This window comes from Thamnophis sirtalis, unplaced genomic scaffold (assembly GCF_051295495.1).
Source record: "Thamnophis sirtalis isolate CommonGarterSnake01/CBP01778 unplaced genomic scaffold, rThaSir2_p1.2 scaffold_1, whole genome shotgun sequence".
In the NCBI taxonomy this organism is placed as follows: Eukaryota; Metazoa; Chordata; class Lepidosauria; order Squamata; family Natricidae; genus Thamnophis; species Thamnophis sirtalis.
This window is the reverse complement of record NW_028261381.1, coordinates 143,284,580-143,300,649: the sequence shown is the minus strand read 5'-3', so window position 1 is coordinate 143,300,649 and position 16,070 is coordinate 143,284,580. Positions and strand designations below refer to the sequence as shown.

Genomic DNA, 16,070 nt, shown 5'->3' with positions numbered 1-16,070 from the left:
AATTAACAGGACTGTGCTTTTTTAATGTACAAGATTTGGAAAAGCCTACCTTTTACCAATTCATTAATCAGCATCCGAAGATAATTGGTCTGTTTCTTCTTTCCTTCACACACTTGAACTACATCTGCAAGATCTTGGCGAACATCCTGAAGGAGTTTTGCTCCCATTTTCACTTCTCTTTCGAAGAATCTGAATAATGGATCCTTGGTTTGAGAAAGAAAAATAAGAGATTTTATATATAATAACATAACATTATATAACATACATAATTAATATATAATATAATATATATTAGCTTTGATAATAAGACTCATGAACATTTAATTATTTGGGACTAAATCTTTGGCTTTTGGAAACATGTACCTTATTTGTTCTGGAAAATGCACCCTTTTTTAACAATCAAAGAATGTTTTTTGTTGTACATTTTACGATATTTTAAAATAATATTTGTACCTGATTATATTTCAGGATTATAGGATATTTTTTATAAACCAGTGTCTATAAGTATAATGTAATTTTTTGGGTTGTTCTCTCCCCCTCCTCCCAGCTTTTTTTAAAAAGCATTTTTATTTTCACGGACTGTTTATAATTTAATTTTTATTAATTGTTGTGTAGTTTAGATTTTTCTTTGAACATAATTTGAAAAGATGATTTTTTATTACTGAGAGGAGCCTGGCAAATGTAATGAGAGGTTTCTTAAATGTAAAACTCTTTTGGAAGGTAATTTTAACAGTTCTTTTTTAAAAAAATGGCACTATTATCTCTGACTCCTCTGTTTTCTTGTAGTATAGAAGAGGATATCTGTAAATAAATAACTCCTCTAATTTGCTTAAATAGGTGGGAACGTGCAAAGTAGATTAAAGCTTTCCTGCAAGGAGAATCACCCTGCATGATTATTGCTTCCAGTTCTTTTACAGTACAGTTGCGCAAAAAAATTTGTTCTTGAAAGGCTCAAATTTAAAATAGTCCATTTCATGCTGAGAAAAAGCAGTTTTGTCTTCCAAATGGGATGTTTTATGAAGTTCCATTCTTAAAATGAAACTTTCGTACAATCCTCCAAAGAATAACATTGCAATAAAATAAATAATGAGCTCTTACCTTAATGTTGTCCACAGTTCGTTTTAGATGATTCAGAGTTTGTGGGATGAGATGGAGCCAGTTGGAAGCCGTAGTGTGCAGTGTTCTCATCCAGGAAGGACGACCGTCGGATGTAGAATCCGTTCGTGCTTTCTTCTCTGTCTCTGCATAGGCTAAATCATCTTCATCCTCCAACATCTGCATTTTCAGCATTTTACTGATCATATCAATCCCTAAAAGGAAGAAGACAAAGTACTATTGCTCCTTTTGTCACAGTGAAATGCTTAAAATTTTTAGAGAGATCTTTAACGTAGGTGTTTCTATTATGTCTTAATTATTACTAATTCGGTTTAATGAATGCATAATTCAGTTTTTTAAAATGCAAACTGCAAAACTCTTCAGCTGTTTTACCATACACTGTTTGTATTGGGCCATGCATTTTCTAATGAGATTTGCAGATTTAAACTTTTCATAGGCCGAATTTGCTATTATCTTGATTTTCAGAATTCATTCCCTGTTTGATTTCCCATTTTATGTCCAAATTTTCAACATACATACCGCATTGAAGCGGCTTACAAATGTACATCATTATACGTGATTGTTTTAAAAAAGACCAGGATGTTTCTTATTCTGTTATTTCAACATGCAGAAAATTGTTTTATGTATGTCAGCCTTATCACTTATAAAGATGAAGCAAGATGTTTACCCTGTGTGGTGAGAAGAACTTTCTCAGCATTATTTGGTAATCCAAGCCAGGAGGGTGTTTGTGTATCTGGCAGCAATTCCACCCACTGTACAAATTCTTCACGTCTGTCAAATCAACAATGCCAGATAGTGACCAAGATAGTCATAACTACAAGGAATACACGCGGTAACTCAAATTTAACCCATGCTTAGTTTTAGAAAGAAAATGTTAATACCGGATTCCATCTGGCATCTGAATAGCTTTATTCCCATCAACTTTGGAAGTCAATTTGAATTCACTGTCGAAGCTTCGTGTGGTGAAAAGTCGCTCCAGGAAAGTGTTCAATAACCGCTGGTCAAATTCATTATCAATGCGGCCGCCATAAATTGACTGAGCCATCAGTGTCTTCAGGGCAGACCACGGAATCTTGTCAGGTGAGATGTTCTGACGACCCTGACATTGGAGACATCTTTGTGATCAAAGGAACAGCTAACACAGCTACAGGGGCAGTGGTATTAACAAGAGCTAGTTTAATAAAATACTGCTGACCTTTCACTAGAAGATTTTGTCTCCTGAAATAAGGGATGGTCTCAGCAGAGCATCTGGATGTTAATGACATTTGGGCTACCTTAGCTTGGTTATGGTAAAAAACTATTTTTACCGGTTTGCTGTTATTTTGCTTGATCCTTAAGTACCTTACTGCCAAAATGGGGGTCGGTGGGTCTATATATTAATTATATAAACAAAAGCCTTTGGCTATCAGTTTCAATCAAATCCAATGGATATGGGTGATGTTAAGTGCAATATAGGAATGATGTATACTTCCTTCCGCTGCTTGAACAAAAAACTGTTCATATCATTTGGCTAACTTATAATTATTGATTTGTCCTTTTTAAGAAGTAGAATTTTTCTAATTATTTCACGCAAAGGAATAAGATGGGAATTCACTTACCTTTGCTGTATCATCAAGCCACGTATCTACTGTATCGCAGGCAGATCTTAAATCAGATTCTCCAAATTCGTATTTTTTCGACCAGCCAAGAGGAGCATATCGCAGACGCTCTTGAATAATAGCATGGAACCATGCAAGAAGGAAATAGAGACGTGCACGCTCGTTTGGTGACTATAGGAAGGAGAAAAACCAATGGAAAAACCATTTTAATTTTGAGTTCAATGGAAAAAAAAAGAGCAACCTAATTAACAGAACACAGTAAGACTTTATTTGAGATTAAGTATATTTTCAAATTCTACATCTTTTATTTCAGATGAAAGAATCAACCCTTTTCCTTACTTGCTGTATTTTATTTTCAGTTACTTGACGTATAAACTAATTTACATGAAGACAGGGCTTTTAGAAGAGGATACTAACACAAAAGTCAAGTCATGTGTTAAATGAACAAATGGTATTTCCTTTACTTTTGTTATTTCTCCAAACTTAAAAACAGTCCTTTACTGGTTAGAATATAAAGTGGCTGTGGCATTTGTATCTATGAAGCAAATGGAAATTGTTGCAAGATCAGCAACAGCTACTGAGTAAAGCTCAGACAAAGCTTCTTAATGAATTCATTCACTAGCACATTTTAGTAAAACCATATTAGTGAAATTTTGAGTAATTAGTTTAAAAAACTTACTTTGCACATTCTAGACACAGGGATGCTGCTAAAGGTTCTCAGCATATTGGCCTTTACACCAGGTGGTGGTTCAAATACAAAAATTCTTCCAGCACGTAGCAAGTTGACTGGCACCTGAGCACAAAAGACATTATCCAAATGTGAGAAATGTATTAATCAGATTTATATAATTGCCAATGTCACGAGTAATGACCATAGAGCACTTTTAATAATCCCTTGTTTGGGGAAGTGCTCTTTGATACCAAACTTGTACGGCTGGACAAACTGATTCCGTTGTGCTGAACTTTCAATTTATCACTTTAGCATGGAATAACTAACAGAAATAAAAATCACATAACTTGATGGGAGATCAAGCTCTAATATGAATTGGACAACAAAAACATCTAAAGAAGTGAACATAGTATTTTGGGGTTGGTTCCATATTAAGACACTTTTTGCACACACAAAGAAGTACTAATTTATCTCATTTAATAAAGAGAAAATGAATTATGCATGACAGGATAGGAACCTCACAAGATGAGGATAAACCTCTTTTACAATAGCAGGATTTAGAAAATAAATGTGATGGTTATTTTTTTTTACTCTGATTGCTTACTTTTGGATTTATCTCCATTGTAAGGAACAATCTAAAGCATGCATGAGGTTGAAGGGAATGCAGCTTCTTTTCCAGTTGCATCAGCCATCCAGGTGCCAAGTGGACATTCTTCAACATGACCCATCTGAAAAAATATTAAAAAAAACAACAACCCAAAGAGATCAATGCTTTAGAAGTCTCTATCACACAGATGCCAAATTGATAAATTGCAAATCATACCATTAAGAAGAACTCACCTGCCTGACTTCACAGCTGTATTGATTGCTTTATCAGCTTGGTTAAATCCTTCAGCAGAACCTAGAAGGACAACATTACCATGTTTAGAAATGTATACCAGTCTTCCGCAGCATTTGGTATGACAAAATATATGAAAATGTTACCAATAGCAATAGAGGTGATCTGTGTATTTTGCTCTGCAGCAAGGTCTTCAACATGTCCACTAGCATCATAGCCAGGTACAGAACACATCAAGACAGGTGTGTTAGGCTTCACCTAAAATCCAAGCATAGGAAAGAAAAGGGAAAAATCAGGTATGTTTGCTTCACAGGAAGTTTCAAGGTTTGCTAAGAAGTTTTCAGTTTTTCTAATACTGAGAAAATCTCAACTCTAAAATGTCAAAAGTGCCAGAAAAGGACCACAATTTCAATTTCATAAAGCTAAAAGCATTTTAGGTAGACAGAATGAGTTAGATCCCTTGCCATTTAATAAATTTTTAAAAAAATCAGCATTCAAAGCAACGTTTACTTTAATAGCAGACTTTAAAGCATCATCTGCATCATTCTGTGATTCTGGGGACCAAGGTGCGTGTGTGTGTGTGTGTGTAATTAAAATGTTTACTTGCCTCAGTATCTACGATGTGTGTCAGGTCCAAAGGCTGCTCCATAATGGACATAAAATTTTCTCCAAGATTTGTGGAAACAAACTGATGTGCCATGGCCAATAAGCGATCAGGGCGGAAAGCTTGGATCAAAAGCAAGCGGTGAATGGCTTGTCCAATTGGTGCTGAGATATAGAAAAAGGAAAAATAAAACTTTCATGTTTTACTTGGATTTTTCCAGGCAACTCAAGACTAAGATGATGGCAATATGGCCAATAGATTTCTGTTTCTTTCTCTCCAAGTAAATAAGGAGGTGTAGGAATAAAACTGCTTTACTCCCCTCCACAGACTGTTTAGGGAGAGATGACATTCCGTAAGAAATCCAGGTCCAAAAACATAGGACTGCTATTCACTATGAGATCTCCTCAGCTTTCTAGAAAACCATGAAACTACATGACAGCCTCCGATTCTGAAAACATTGTCTAGCGCTGCTCTAACACGATACATTTCACGTAGGTTCTATAGTATGAAGACTAAAAAGATCATCTCTATGATAATTGGGTATAAAGCGATCAAATGCAGGACCCTTTCTAGCAATTGTATTTGTTCATTCCTCCTATCATTCTAAATGATACTTTGTGTCTATGTGTATTATATAGCCATAAGACAAAATGATCCTTTAGAAATCACCTTGGGGCAAGTGGGATTATACTTTTGTAAATTCCAGTGGGGGGAAAAAGGAAAAAGAACCCTGTGCCAGCAAAGGTATGCAACAGTCCCACATGATGATCTGGATGGTGAGTTATCCTTGATGTTATCTATTACCCAAGGGTAGAGCAATTTCTTTAGGAATGATATTCCAAGCACTAGCACCAGCTCTGTGCCAATTCTAACCAGCAGGTAATACAAATTGATGCCCTCACAGAAGGAGACCAAATACACCCTGTGAGCCAGCTAATGTTTTTCTAAGCCGACCAGCCCTTGAATGACAGACGAATCAAAACACCAACTCTGCACACTGATTCCTCTAAGGAAAATATTCTTCCAGTCAGTCAGAAATTCACCAATTCCAAAATCCATGGGCTAACAATCTATGTTTACTCCATTTTTTATCAGAATGCACTCTTAAGCGCACTCACATTATAAAGACAACACATCTCCGTTTCTATTGATAACAGCTTTATTGTAGGCTATTAGTAAGTCAGAATGGTCCTGAATTATATATTTCCTATTTACAAGGGACCCCTTATGTCACCTTCAAAATCATTACTTGCTGATATAATACTAATATACTATTTTAAAGGACTATTTTTCAGTATTCAAAATCAACAATTTCACAAACTATTTTTTTGCAAATTAATTTGTTATTATCTTTTTCCAGAAAACATATGTTTGACTTCTTCATGCAATTTCTTCTGGTGAGTGTTCCACAAACATTTAACAAAGCAAAATGGAGATGGAAGAAATATATGAACTTACTTGTAGTTTTGTCTTCTGTCCAAAGATGGGGTACAGTCTGCTCGGGTGAACTGCTTTCCAGCCAAATGCAGAATTGCTATAGGTCAGATACAGTTAAAAATTATTATTTCTGAGCAACATGTAAGAATCTTGTATTAGATCTAAGACCAATGAGTTTCTTCACATGAAGACAGATCAAGGATATCATGTTTCCCTAAAGAACATGTTCCCTGTGTGAGAAGAACATGTTTCTATACATAGTCATATACTTTCTGATTAATATACAGCTCAGTCAGCATAAGCTATCCAACTCACATATTGATAACAATGTGTATGAAATGAAGTTGGCTATAAGCTGCATATATACACAATGACTTAAAGAAAATGAAATGTTCTTATTTGCATTAATGAGTTACTTTAAAATTCAATAGTTTTTATATTAAAAAGTAATCTTACATCATCAGATTTGATTTTAGAAACAAGGTCCTTAAATGAAGAAAGAAAGCTTAGTCTCATCATAGCTTCCACCTGTTCTAACATCAGGCCACTAATTTTGGGGAGAACCGTATTGGTGAGTACAATTTCTTTCCCTCTTAGGAAATGCTGGAATTCTGCATCATATGTAGGCTCCCTTCAATTGAAACAGAAGAAAATCACATTGAGAACAATTCTCTCAAAGATAAAGAAACCTAACTATTCCCTAAGTATAATTCTTTGGATTACTGATATATACAAGAAATCAGGGAAAATCATTAATTCTGCTTAAGTGTGTATGTCTGTTAGTATGCATAGCAGTTTAAAATTGACAATCTTTTGCAAGAGATTTAGGTAAAGGTTAAACCATGCTTTTTTCATTCATGGTTTTTTTACAGCATATCTAAATTGGCCTTTCTGACATTATTTGTATTGATTTGAACAGAGATATGGAATTCCCTGTGTCCCACTGTCATCTTAGGTCACACGAATTAATTTTAAATCTATAAATGCTACTTCTGGATACAACTTTAGTCTGATTTTCAGAGTGCTTTTTGTTTTGCTTTTCATGAAATTCCTGCAATTCTTAAATTTTGGAAATACTTCACTCTTCAATACTGGCTTGTTTAATGTGAATTTGCTTACCCTATAGTGCCTTTCAGTTTTATTCTAGCCAACAGCATTGCAAAGGTTATGTGATCCTGGTGTAGCATGCCACGAGCAACTCTATTGAATGCCACCTAGAAATACAAAATTAGGAAGATCAGCTTTGTAGAAAGTTTGTGAACAGGGAAAAAATGTCTAAAGTGTTTTGAAGTACAACATGCTTTTACTTAACCTGGAACAGATCTTTTGTGATAATAGAAAGACGTTGGGTGTGGTCTGTAATTCCCTTCAAGTTTGGGTTCTCATACAGGACATTATGATAGATATCCAGGAAAAATTGAAGAGAATACTGATACAGGAAGTGTATCTAAGGTAGAATTAAAATGGAAGAAGAGTGTTAAAAACAACATGTTAACTTGAATGGAAATGGCATCTTGCAGTATTTAAAAAAAAATCTGGCAAAGAGAAATCTAAAGCATTGTACCTGCTTCAATGACTCCATTGTGAAGTAAATACTGCTGCATGCAGTGGAAAGTGGGAGGTATTGCTGAGACACTGTTTCCACCTCTTGCATGACAATATCTGTTTCTTCCACTTTTCTAGTAACCTCAGCTGCCTCTCTCTTTAAGTTCTCCAAAGTGGTTATGATGGTATCATCATCTAAGATACGTCCTTTTACTTCATTGAGGGCTTGGAGAAGAGATTTTTCTAGCTGCCGCAAACGCAGCTGGAATTCACCTTGAAGAAAAACAGAGGCCCTTAAACAAAACTTGAATCACATTCTGACCTGCTTACCTTTTAATAGACAGGGCACAAAGCAACAGCAAAACCAGAGGTCTTCAAACTTGGCAACTTTAAGACAGCAGAATTCTGGGAGTTGAAGTCCACAAGTCTTAAAGTTGCCAAGTTTGAAGACCTCTGAGCAAAACAATACTAATGAGTTTCACTTTTTAATAGAGATGAGAATAATTTAAGAGTCTGAGCTGACAATTGCTGTGAAATTCCTATATTTATTAAGTTTATGTACTGCCCAGAATCATTTGGGATAGTGAGAAAAGCATACAAAATAACATACATACATATATATTTTGGATTCTATTTAACTTGAACTCTGAGTTGATCTTACAAGAATTTTTAATCAACACAAAGAAATTGTAAGTATCCTGCCTAAGTAAATTAATTTTTTTTAGAAGCATAAGGTATTTGTGTAAATAGATGTTAATAATGACGAGGTTTTTTTTGTTATGGAAGTTTGACCAGGAAAATGATTGCTTTAAAAAAAAAAGACTTAATGAGGGAATGAGATCTGTTCCCATAATCTTCTTAATTAGTTTTAAAAAACCTAAGAATCTGAGTTCTATTCTGGTAGCCATATTCAATAGAACTGAATCTCAATTTTGCAGAATTATAATCATCAATTGTTTGCTACTAAAATTGATCCTGCTACAGAATAGAAATAAAATTCTATTCCTTTCTTTCTGTCGCTCTCTAGGTGCTAAAAAAGGTTCCGGATCGAATTTTTCAGTGACTATACCTTGAAGTTTGAGAAGATCAGAACGTTTCTCATCCACATCTGGTCGTTCAGCTTTCAGTACTTCATTCAGGCATTGACTCTGTAAGCTGCTACGAGTTACTGTGAAGTTGACAAATGTCACACGAGAACAAAGATCTGGTGGAAACTCAACCTATAAAACACAAACCGTTCAATGTAACCTTTAAAGAGCCACTCCTAACCACTGCCATCAACTACTGGCCTTGTAAAACAAGTTTATTACTTACTGTTGGGTCTCTGGTGGAGAGGAATATTACAAACGATGGTGATAAATCAATATCTTGATCTCCCAAAGTGATAAGAACTCGACCACCAGTTCTACGGACTTCACGGTTCAGCACAGGATTCAGAACAGGGTCATAGCTTTCCACATCCTAGACAAGATGACAAAGTGATCAGGCATACATGGAATCAAATAGAAATCCTCTTAAACTAGTTTCCGAAAGAAAGCTATGACTTGCTTAATGACTGCACTACTTAGTGACCAAAATTCTAGGCCCAAATATATGTCAAGGATTACTTAGTTTTTCTTCAGATATTCTATTTGCTTTGAAGAAAACTAGTTTTTTTTCCAAATAATTTACTCAGATTTGGTGACAATAAATGAAGATTGTTTTTCTTATCCTGTCTTCCATTTAGATAGGTTAAGTGTCTTAAATTCAGATTCATATTTTTTTAGAGAAATCTAGCATTTGAATAAGTTGAATCTTTTAAAAATATAGATCTAAATATACTGTCTTCAAAACGTGGAAAGGAAAACAGTTGTGATGAAGGTTGTGACATCATTGTCCAAGCCATGCCTCTTTTGTAGTGGGCTTGTTGTTCATAACATGTGTGAATATAAGGGGAGGGATTCCGGTCACAACACTGCAACCAACATTTTATGGTTTGAGAACCCTAACATTTTTGTTCAGAACTGTTTACATTTTTCAATGTGATAATTTCAGTAACTGTTCACTGATGGAAACTATTGTAAGATATATTTATTCTACAACCTAATTTTTGCTTACCAATTACAAGAAACAGCATGAATTTTAAGATATCAATTTTAGGTAAGTTCAGAAGTAATGTGGCCTAGGACAAAAGGGGATATTCTTGTCAATTTATTATTATTAGCGCTGGTTGCTAAGTGTTTTTAATTCAGTGGTTTCATGAGATATTCAGACAACTCCAGATCTTGTTCTTTACAATAGTACATGGGTTCCATACTACCAATTGTACTTGCATTTTTTCTACATTTGAATTAGAGATAAGTGCTGTTAGTTTTAATAAAAGTAAAAATTATATGAACTCTCCTTAGTTTTAGAAGGTAAAACATGCAACAGCAACAAACCTGGACAAGCAAAGGATTACCAAATCGCAGGGCACTTTCCAAATTCTTTCTGAACGCATCGTCCAAAAAGCTAGTACGAGTTATTTTACGGTCCTTGTATTCATTCATGATGAATTCTGTAGCTTGGCCCGAAGGATCAATAATTAAGGGATACCTAAAATGTAATTTATTATGAAGTTTTTAAGGAAGCTACCAGAAAGATATTTTACTCATATATTCACTGGAATAATTTTTAAAAAGGTAGTTTAACACTCTTGTATTAGATATTTTTTCAATGCCATTGCTACGGTACTAAATTGATGATTCGAATTCATGATATATGCTGAAAACTGAACGCTTCATTCATTATTTACATCAAAAAATAATTCTGTTGCCTTTACATTTTATTTTTTGAGCTTCCAAATTTCTATTTAATCTGCTATTCTATTGAATTTTGTTCTTCTAACAGCTTTACTACAGTTAAACTGTTTGACTGCCACTCGGGAGTTTTTGAGCAGAAATAGTGAATATTTATTCAAAGCATGTAAGATATATATTTGAAAATTCCATTTTAAACTATGCTATGTCTAATCTGTTAGAACACAATCTTCACATACCTAATAGTTAACATAATTTTTGCCCATCTTCTTATAAATCTTCAACGTATCTTAGACATTTTGCAATTATTCTTAAACAATGCTTCAACTGATTGATATCTTATTTTGAACTTTTTTTTGAAACCATTAAATCATATGGGAAGGCATAGCTGAGAATTTTGTATAAATATTCTGATTCTGTGGCATTTCCAGAATCTTCTGATGTAGTATGGCTAATAATGAATAGTTAATAATTGTAAGAATATTTTACCCTAAGAATAGCAGTGGGAATAATACATTTATATATCTTATTTCATATATCATGAAAGAAAGTCATTCCCAGATAAATATGTTCCAAAAATGTAGTGTGCATAGCTATATCACTGTTTTAATAAACCAGTGACACTGGTTTTACTAAGGAAAAATATGCCATCTAAGTATCTCTTACATAAGATGAAAAGAAGTTGTCATCCAAAAATTTACCAGCAATTGTGTCCTAGGAGTATAGCAAAATTAATGTTTCTCTTAGAAATAGCTGAAAATCATAAAATCACAGGAACAAAGGTTTAGGCAGGAATAATTACCACAAGTGTTAAAATACTATTTTTCTGAACTGGATGAAAATTTCTCTGACGAAAAGTAAAGTACCTGTTAAATCTCTTGAGCATAATTGCATTTTCTGTGCACAAGTCATCTGCAGGGAGAGAACTTGCTTGCCAGCGAAGACGTTCATCTGCATTCGACAAGTATTCTGTTCTAGCAATATCTGTACGGAACTGTAAAATGAACATTTTTACAGTTTTCTCAAGAGAAGCCAAGAATTGACAAAGCTCTGTGGGTTAATAAATGTATTTACTCCTTTTCTACTACTACTGAATTATGCTGCCCTGTCATTTGTTTTACTCTCATAAAATATTGTTAATCTGTCAGCAATACCCTTTATCCATTGATTGCAATTTGGGTTCAAGCATGCATATCTTTAATCAAAATGGGTGAGTATTGGAGAAACATATTTCAAATGATTCAGGCTGTAAATACTAAGGCTACTATATATCAAGGAACAAGGATACGCAAGTAGCAATCCAAGCTCCAAACTGTTGGCGTATCATGCCACATAATAAGTGACTCAACTATTGGTAATAAATGGTGGTGAATGATTTTATGATCCATGGATTTTTATTTTACCTGAATATTTGCCTGTTGCAAGTGATGGGACCAAGTTGTGAACAGGTTTTGCCGCATCTGCTGGTCAAAATAACCAGCGTAAGCAATAAATGCTCCTGAGAGCAAACAGTCTCCTGCAATTGTGGACATCTGATTCTTGAAGGTTTCACTTGTTTTCTCCCATCTTTCACGTTCAGCGGACAAGCTCTTCAAAAGAGCCGTGCTACGATTTACCTGGAAGTGAAGCAATGAATATATTCAAACAAAAAACCAAATTCAAAAATTCTGATGTCATTTCAGGGCAAACACTATTATTAAAAACTTGGCCCTAACACAATATCAGTGGGAAATGGGGGGCGAGAGAGAAAACAACAGCAAAGTATAGAGCTCCAGGAAAACTCTTAAGAAATTTTAATCACAGCTGAAAAAAGTTCTGCAACATATCATAAACTGTGATTAGCATCAACATTACATTTCCCCATTAATTCTCTATTTTTCAAAGAGCCCTCCATCAGTAGCTGAAATGTGTAGGCTGTTAAGTCCCAGCGAAGAAATGCGGGATTGCAAAGGTAGGGGGGGAGGGCCTGGGAGGCTTGGTGCAGACCACATACAGATTGGGGGAAGGGCAGTGCTACGGAGAGGTATGAATGTAGGAGGTGGGGTGTGGTGTATGCAAGCAAAGGAGGGGAATGAGGACATAATGCGTGTGAACGAAGAAAAGCAAGGGGTGTGGGGAAACTTACCCAACCCATTGAATTTGCTTGTGGGAAGCTGGCAGGGAAGATCACATAAATAGTGATCACATGTTTGTGGGACACTGCAACCTGATTTTAAGTGTAAGCTGGTTGCCAAGTGCCCAAATTTTGTTCATATGATCATTGGGGCCCAAACTTTGAGCACCTTTGAAGTCATTTTGTTAAGCATTGTCATTAATACTGAATGGTTGCTGAATTAATGTTAAGTGTGGGCTACCTATACTGACACAACAGTCAAAACAAGCGTCTAAGATTCAGTGGTAATTTAAAATGGAATTCGGTGCTCACAAGAAAAGTAAAACTCTTGAAAAGCTCAAAAAAAAATTAACGAACATTTAACAAAAAGTGGCAATCTCACCTTTGCTTCCACAGCAGCTAGATCTGCCTTAATAGCCTGAGCTTCAGAAATCAGAACAGCATACTCCTCCTTGTAACGAGCAATGCTGGTCTCCAGGTCTCTAATCATCTGCTCAACTTCATTGGCCTTCTGCTGGTTGTCTTTGGCATCATCTTCAAGTTTCTGCAGCTCATTCCTCAGGGGCTCTACTCGCTTCAACATGTCAGCATAGTTCAACTAGGAAAAAAAAAGACCAGGCATTCAATTTCACACAATTTGGGATTTTACAGTCTTCCATAAACCCTCATGCCAATAGTCTGATGTGAGAAAGTTGCTAAAATGAAATCCAATGGATTAATTTCACTGAAGAAATATTTTTTGTTTGTGAAACTGAAAGGGGGGAATTCTTTCTCTCCCATAGAAACCCACCAACTCCAGTAGGGGGTAACCTCAGATTTTGAAGATGTATGCGGAGCTATGGATTTCTGTGGGGAGGACAAATAGGAGGAGAAACCCCCCCGCCCCCAAATCCAAGTCTGCAGCTACACTCTTTGGTTTTGACAGTAGGAATGCTTAAGAAAGATAGATGTACTTCAGCACTAAATCAGACTATAAAAAACTGAAATGAATAGAAGAAAATAGAACAGAACAGAAAAGGGAGTCTGTTTACCAGTTCTGAATGAAACGGTTTTTCCCTTTCTGTCCTACAAATACTTGAAAAAACCTGCTTGGTACTGTTTTCCATTTTTTTTTAGCATTTTTCTTTCTTTTGGTCCTAACATTTTCATTTGTTTCCTTTTTTAAAAAAAAAATCCAAAACAGCTTTTTCTACAAAGCATTTTGCTTTCCACTTACTGCTTCATCAGCTTGCAGGAATGAAAAAACCCTCTGCAGCCCCCATTTATATCTCTTTATTTTGAAAATACCATCCTTCCAAACAGATTACTTACCTGTGCAATAGCCCATTTTACCATAGGTCCACAAGCCAGAGAAGCTCTGTTCACAATTTCATAATTGTAGCTTGGGTTTGATAAATAGTTCTTCTTCATCTTCTCTCGGATGGCATCACTAGAAGAGCAAAAGAATTTAAAGAACCATACAGGCAAATATTCATTCAATATACACATTCCAATTGTGAGACTATCACCATCACCACATTAAGTAGAGCTAAAACTACAAATACCTTATATCTTCAATATTGAAGTTGATAATGCTGCTGATGAAATTATCTCTGAGAATAAGTTGCCTGATCTTTTTCCAGTCACTTGTCTCCTCACCCAATAAGAGACAGATTGATTCTAAAGCCAGTTTTACTGCAGGAGGTGGATTGGCCATGGTTCTTATTTCAATAAGATGCTGTCTCTTTATAGAGCTCACCGCTATTTAAGGGATGGAAAAAAGCACTGAGCATGCAACATACACTTCAGGCTGCTGATGGGAATGGAGAATAAAATTCTCCTTTATTAGAATGAAATTTAGTTCAAAGACTGCAATTTTGTCACTGTTGTAATAATATTGGACTGCTCTAAACAACAGTCTTCATTTTAATTGGTTTCACAGACCTCAAGCAGCCTTCCTCAACCAGATACAGGTTAGAGATGGAGGGCAAGAAAGAGGTAAGGTAAAGAAATGACTCTTTCTCCCCCAAAATATTTATTTACATATACGAAGCAAAAATCAGTTCCTCGTATTTTGTTTCTGTAATATGGTCATCTTTCAGAAGTCTCTGTGAACAATTTCATTCCGATCCCAGAAGCAGCTAAAATACATTTCCAAATTATTCACCTGATCTCCTCAGCAGAAAAGTTTACAATGGTTGGGATGAAGTTTTCCCTCATTATGATGGAACGTATCTGTTTCCAATCAGTTGTACTTTCACCCAAAAGCAGACAGATCGATTCTAGTGCCAGCTTCACTGCCGCAGGTGGGTTTGCCATAGAACGGACCTCCACCAGATGTTGCTTCTTTATTGATTTAACAGCTAAGCAGGAAGAAACCCAATCAGCCAGGCATGAAAGAAAATGATTTAAGAGAAAACAGCAAAAAGCAAATTCAGAGATGATTTGAACTATTTTGATTTTACACACACAAACATACAAATTAATTTTAATTTAAACAATTTATGGGCAAAATCAGTAAAAATTTTTATTAGCACTAGTAGTGCTCTTAAAGCACGGGGGGGGGGGATCACTTTTCAGATATACCATCAGCTACCATGAACCATCTAATGGTCTAGTAGCTTTCACTGTAGCCATCTTCTTTTTTAAAGTCATGTTAAAATCTAATATTTTGTATTTTTAACTCATAATAAAGCCATCAATAGCTACAATAGCTTAAGTGGCAAAATGAGCAGGTATTCTGAAAAGCTGTGCAATTATTTCTTTGTGTGCAGTCAGAGGAGAACATGATTACTATTTGTTCCAATTATTATCTCAAAGCTTAGAGTGTAATATTGTTTTCTTTACTCCTATTAAATTTCTGGGAGCGATGATATACCAAAACCAAGCTATAATTGAGAGAGTTCATTGAATAGCAGATAGCAGAGCATGCTGCAGATGCAAGCTGATATATATATATGCTCTCTCCCCTCTTTCATTATATCTGCCTACCATTCTGGGCCTCAATAACTGCAGGCTCTACTTTATCCAGATCCTCTTTCACACTCATTTGCTTATCTGCAATGCCCTCTTGCTGTTTGTGTAGCTGTTCTTGAATTTCTTGGCTCATAACCTATGGAAAGTCATATAGAGTGTTATTAGAATCTCAACCACTCACACAGTAGTCATTTTCATGTTATTAAACCAATCACAGTCCTCACCTTTTTCTTCTCTGCTTCTTGTTGATCTTTTACCATCTTTTTCAATTTATCATTAGCTGCTGCATTCTTCACTTCAAGCTCCTGGCTTTTTATTCTTAAGTCACGGCGCAGTTCTTCTACCTGGAATAGGTAAGATATTCTCAATAAGGTCAACATGCATTAATGAAAAGTGCTGTAATAACTTCTAGGGCAG

General features: G+C 35.4%; 1 protein-coding gene across 2 annotated transcripts in view; it reads right to left on the bottom strand.

Moving 5' to 3' along the window:
* The window catches only part of DYNC1H1 (dynein cytoplasmic 1 heavy chain 1), a 60,757-nt gene that overhangs the window by 5,612 nt on the left and 39,075 nt on the right, over nt 1-16,070 (bottom strand). Inside the window, exons 50-74 of one of the 2 annotated variants that reach the window (XM_087726517.1) lie at nt 15,878-15,997; nt 15,669-15,789; nt 14,243-14,438; nt 14,010-14,127; nt 13,081-13,296; nt 11,989-12,201; nt 11,452-11,579; nt 10,229-10,382; nt 9,123-9,269; nt 8,878-9,028; nt 7,828-8,081; nt 7,576-7,710; nt 7,383-7,477; nt 6,720-6,894; nt 6,285-6,360; nt 4,830-4,990; nt 4,369-4,480; nt 4,225-4,285; nt 3,989-4,112; nt 3,394-3,507; nt 2,715-2,885; nt 1,998-2,215; nt 1,784-1,887; nt 1,099-1,310; nt 50-203 (exon numbers count right to left, since the gene is read on the bottom strand). In XM_087726517.1, the coding sequence (XP_087582643.1) occupies nt 50-203; nt 1,099-1,310; nt 1,784-1,887; nt 1,998-2,215; nt 2,715-2,885; nt 3,394-3,507; nt 3,989-4,112; nt 4,225-4,285; nt 4,369-4,480; nt 4,830-4,990; nt 6,285-6,360; nt 6,720-6,894; nt 7,383-7,477; nt 7,576-7,710; nt 7,828-8,081; nt 8,878-9,028; nt 9,123-9,269; nt 10,229-10,382; nt 11,452-11,579; nt 11,989-12,201; nt 13,081-13,296; nt 14,010-14,127; nt 14,243-14,438; nt 15,669-15,789; nt 15,878-15,997 (3,730 nt within the window). Of the gene's footprint in view, nt 1-49; nt 204-1,098; nt 1,311-1,783; nt 1,888-1,997; nt 2,216-2,714; nt 2,886-3,393; nt 3,508-3,988; nt 4,113-4,224; nt 4,286-4,368; nt 4,481-4,829; nt 4,991-6,284; nt 6,361-6,719; nt 6,895-7,382; nt 7,478-7,575; nt 7,711-7,827; nt 8,082-8,877; nt 9,029-9,122; nt 9,270-10,228; nt 10,383-11,451; nt 11,580-11,988; nt 12,202-13,080; nt 13,297-14,009; nt 14,128-14,242; nt 14,439-14,844; nt 15,041-15,668; nt 15,790-15,877; nt 15,998-16,070 lie in introns of both variants that reach the window. The other variant, XM_087726508.1, reaches the window with a different exon arrangement.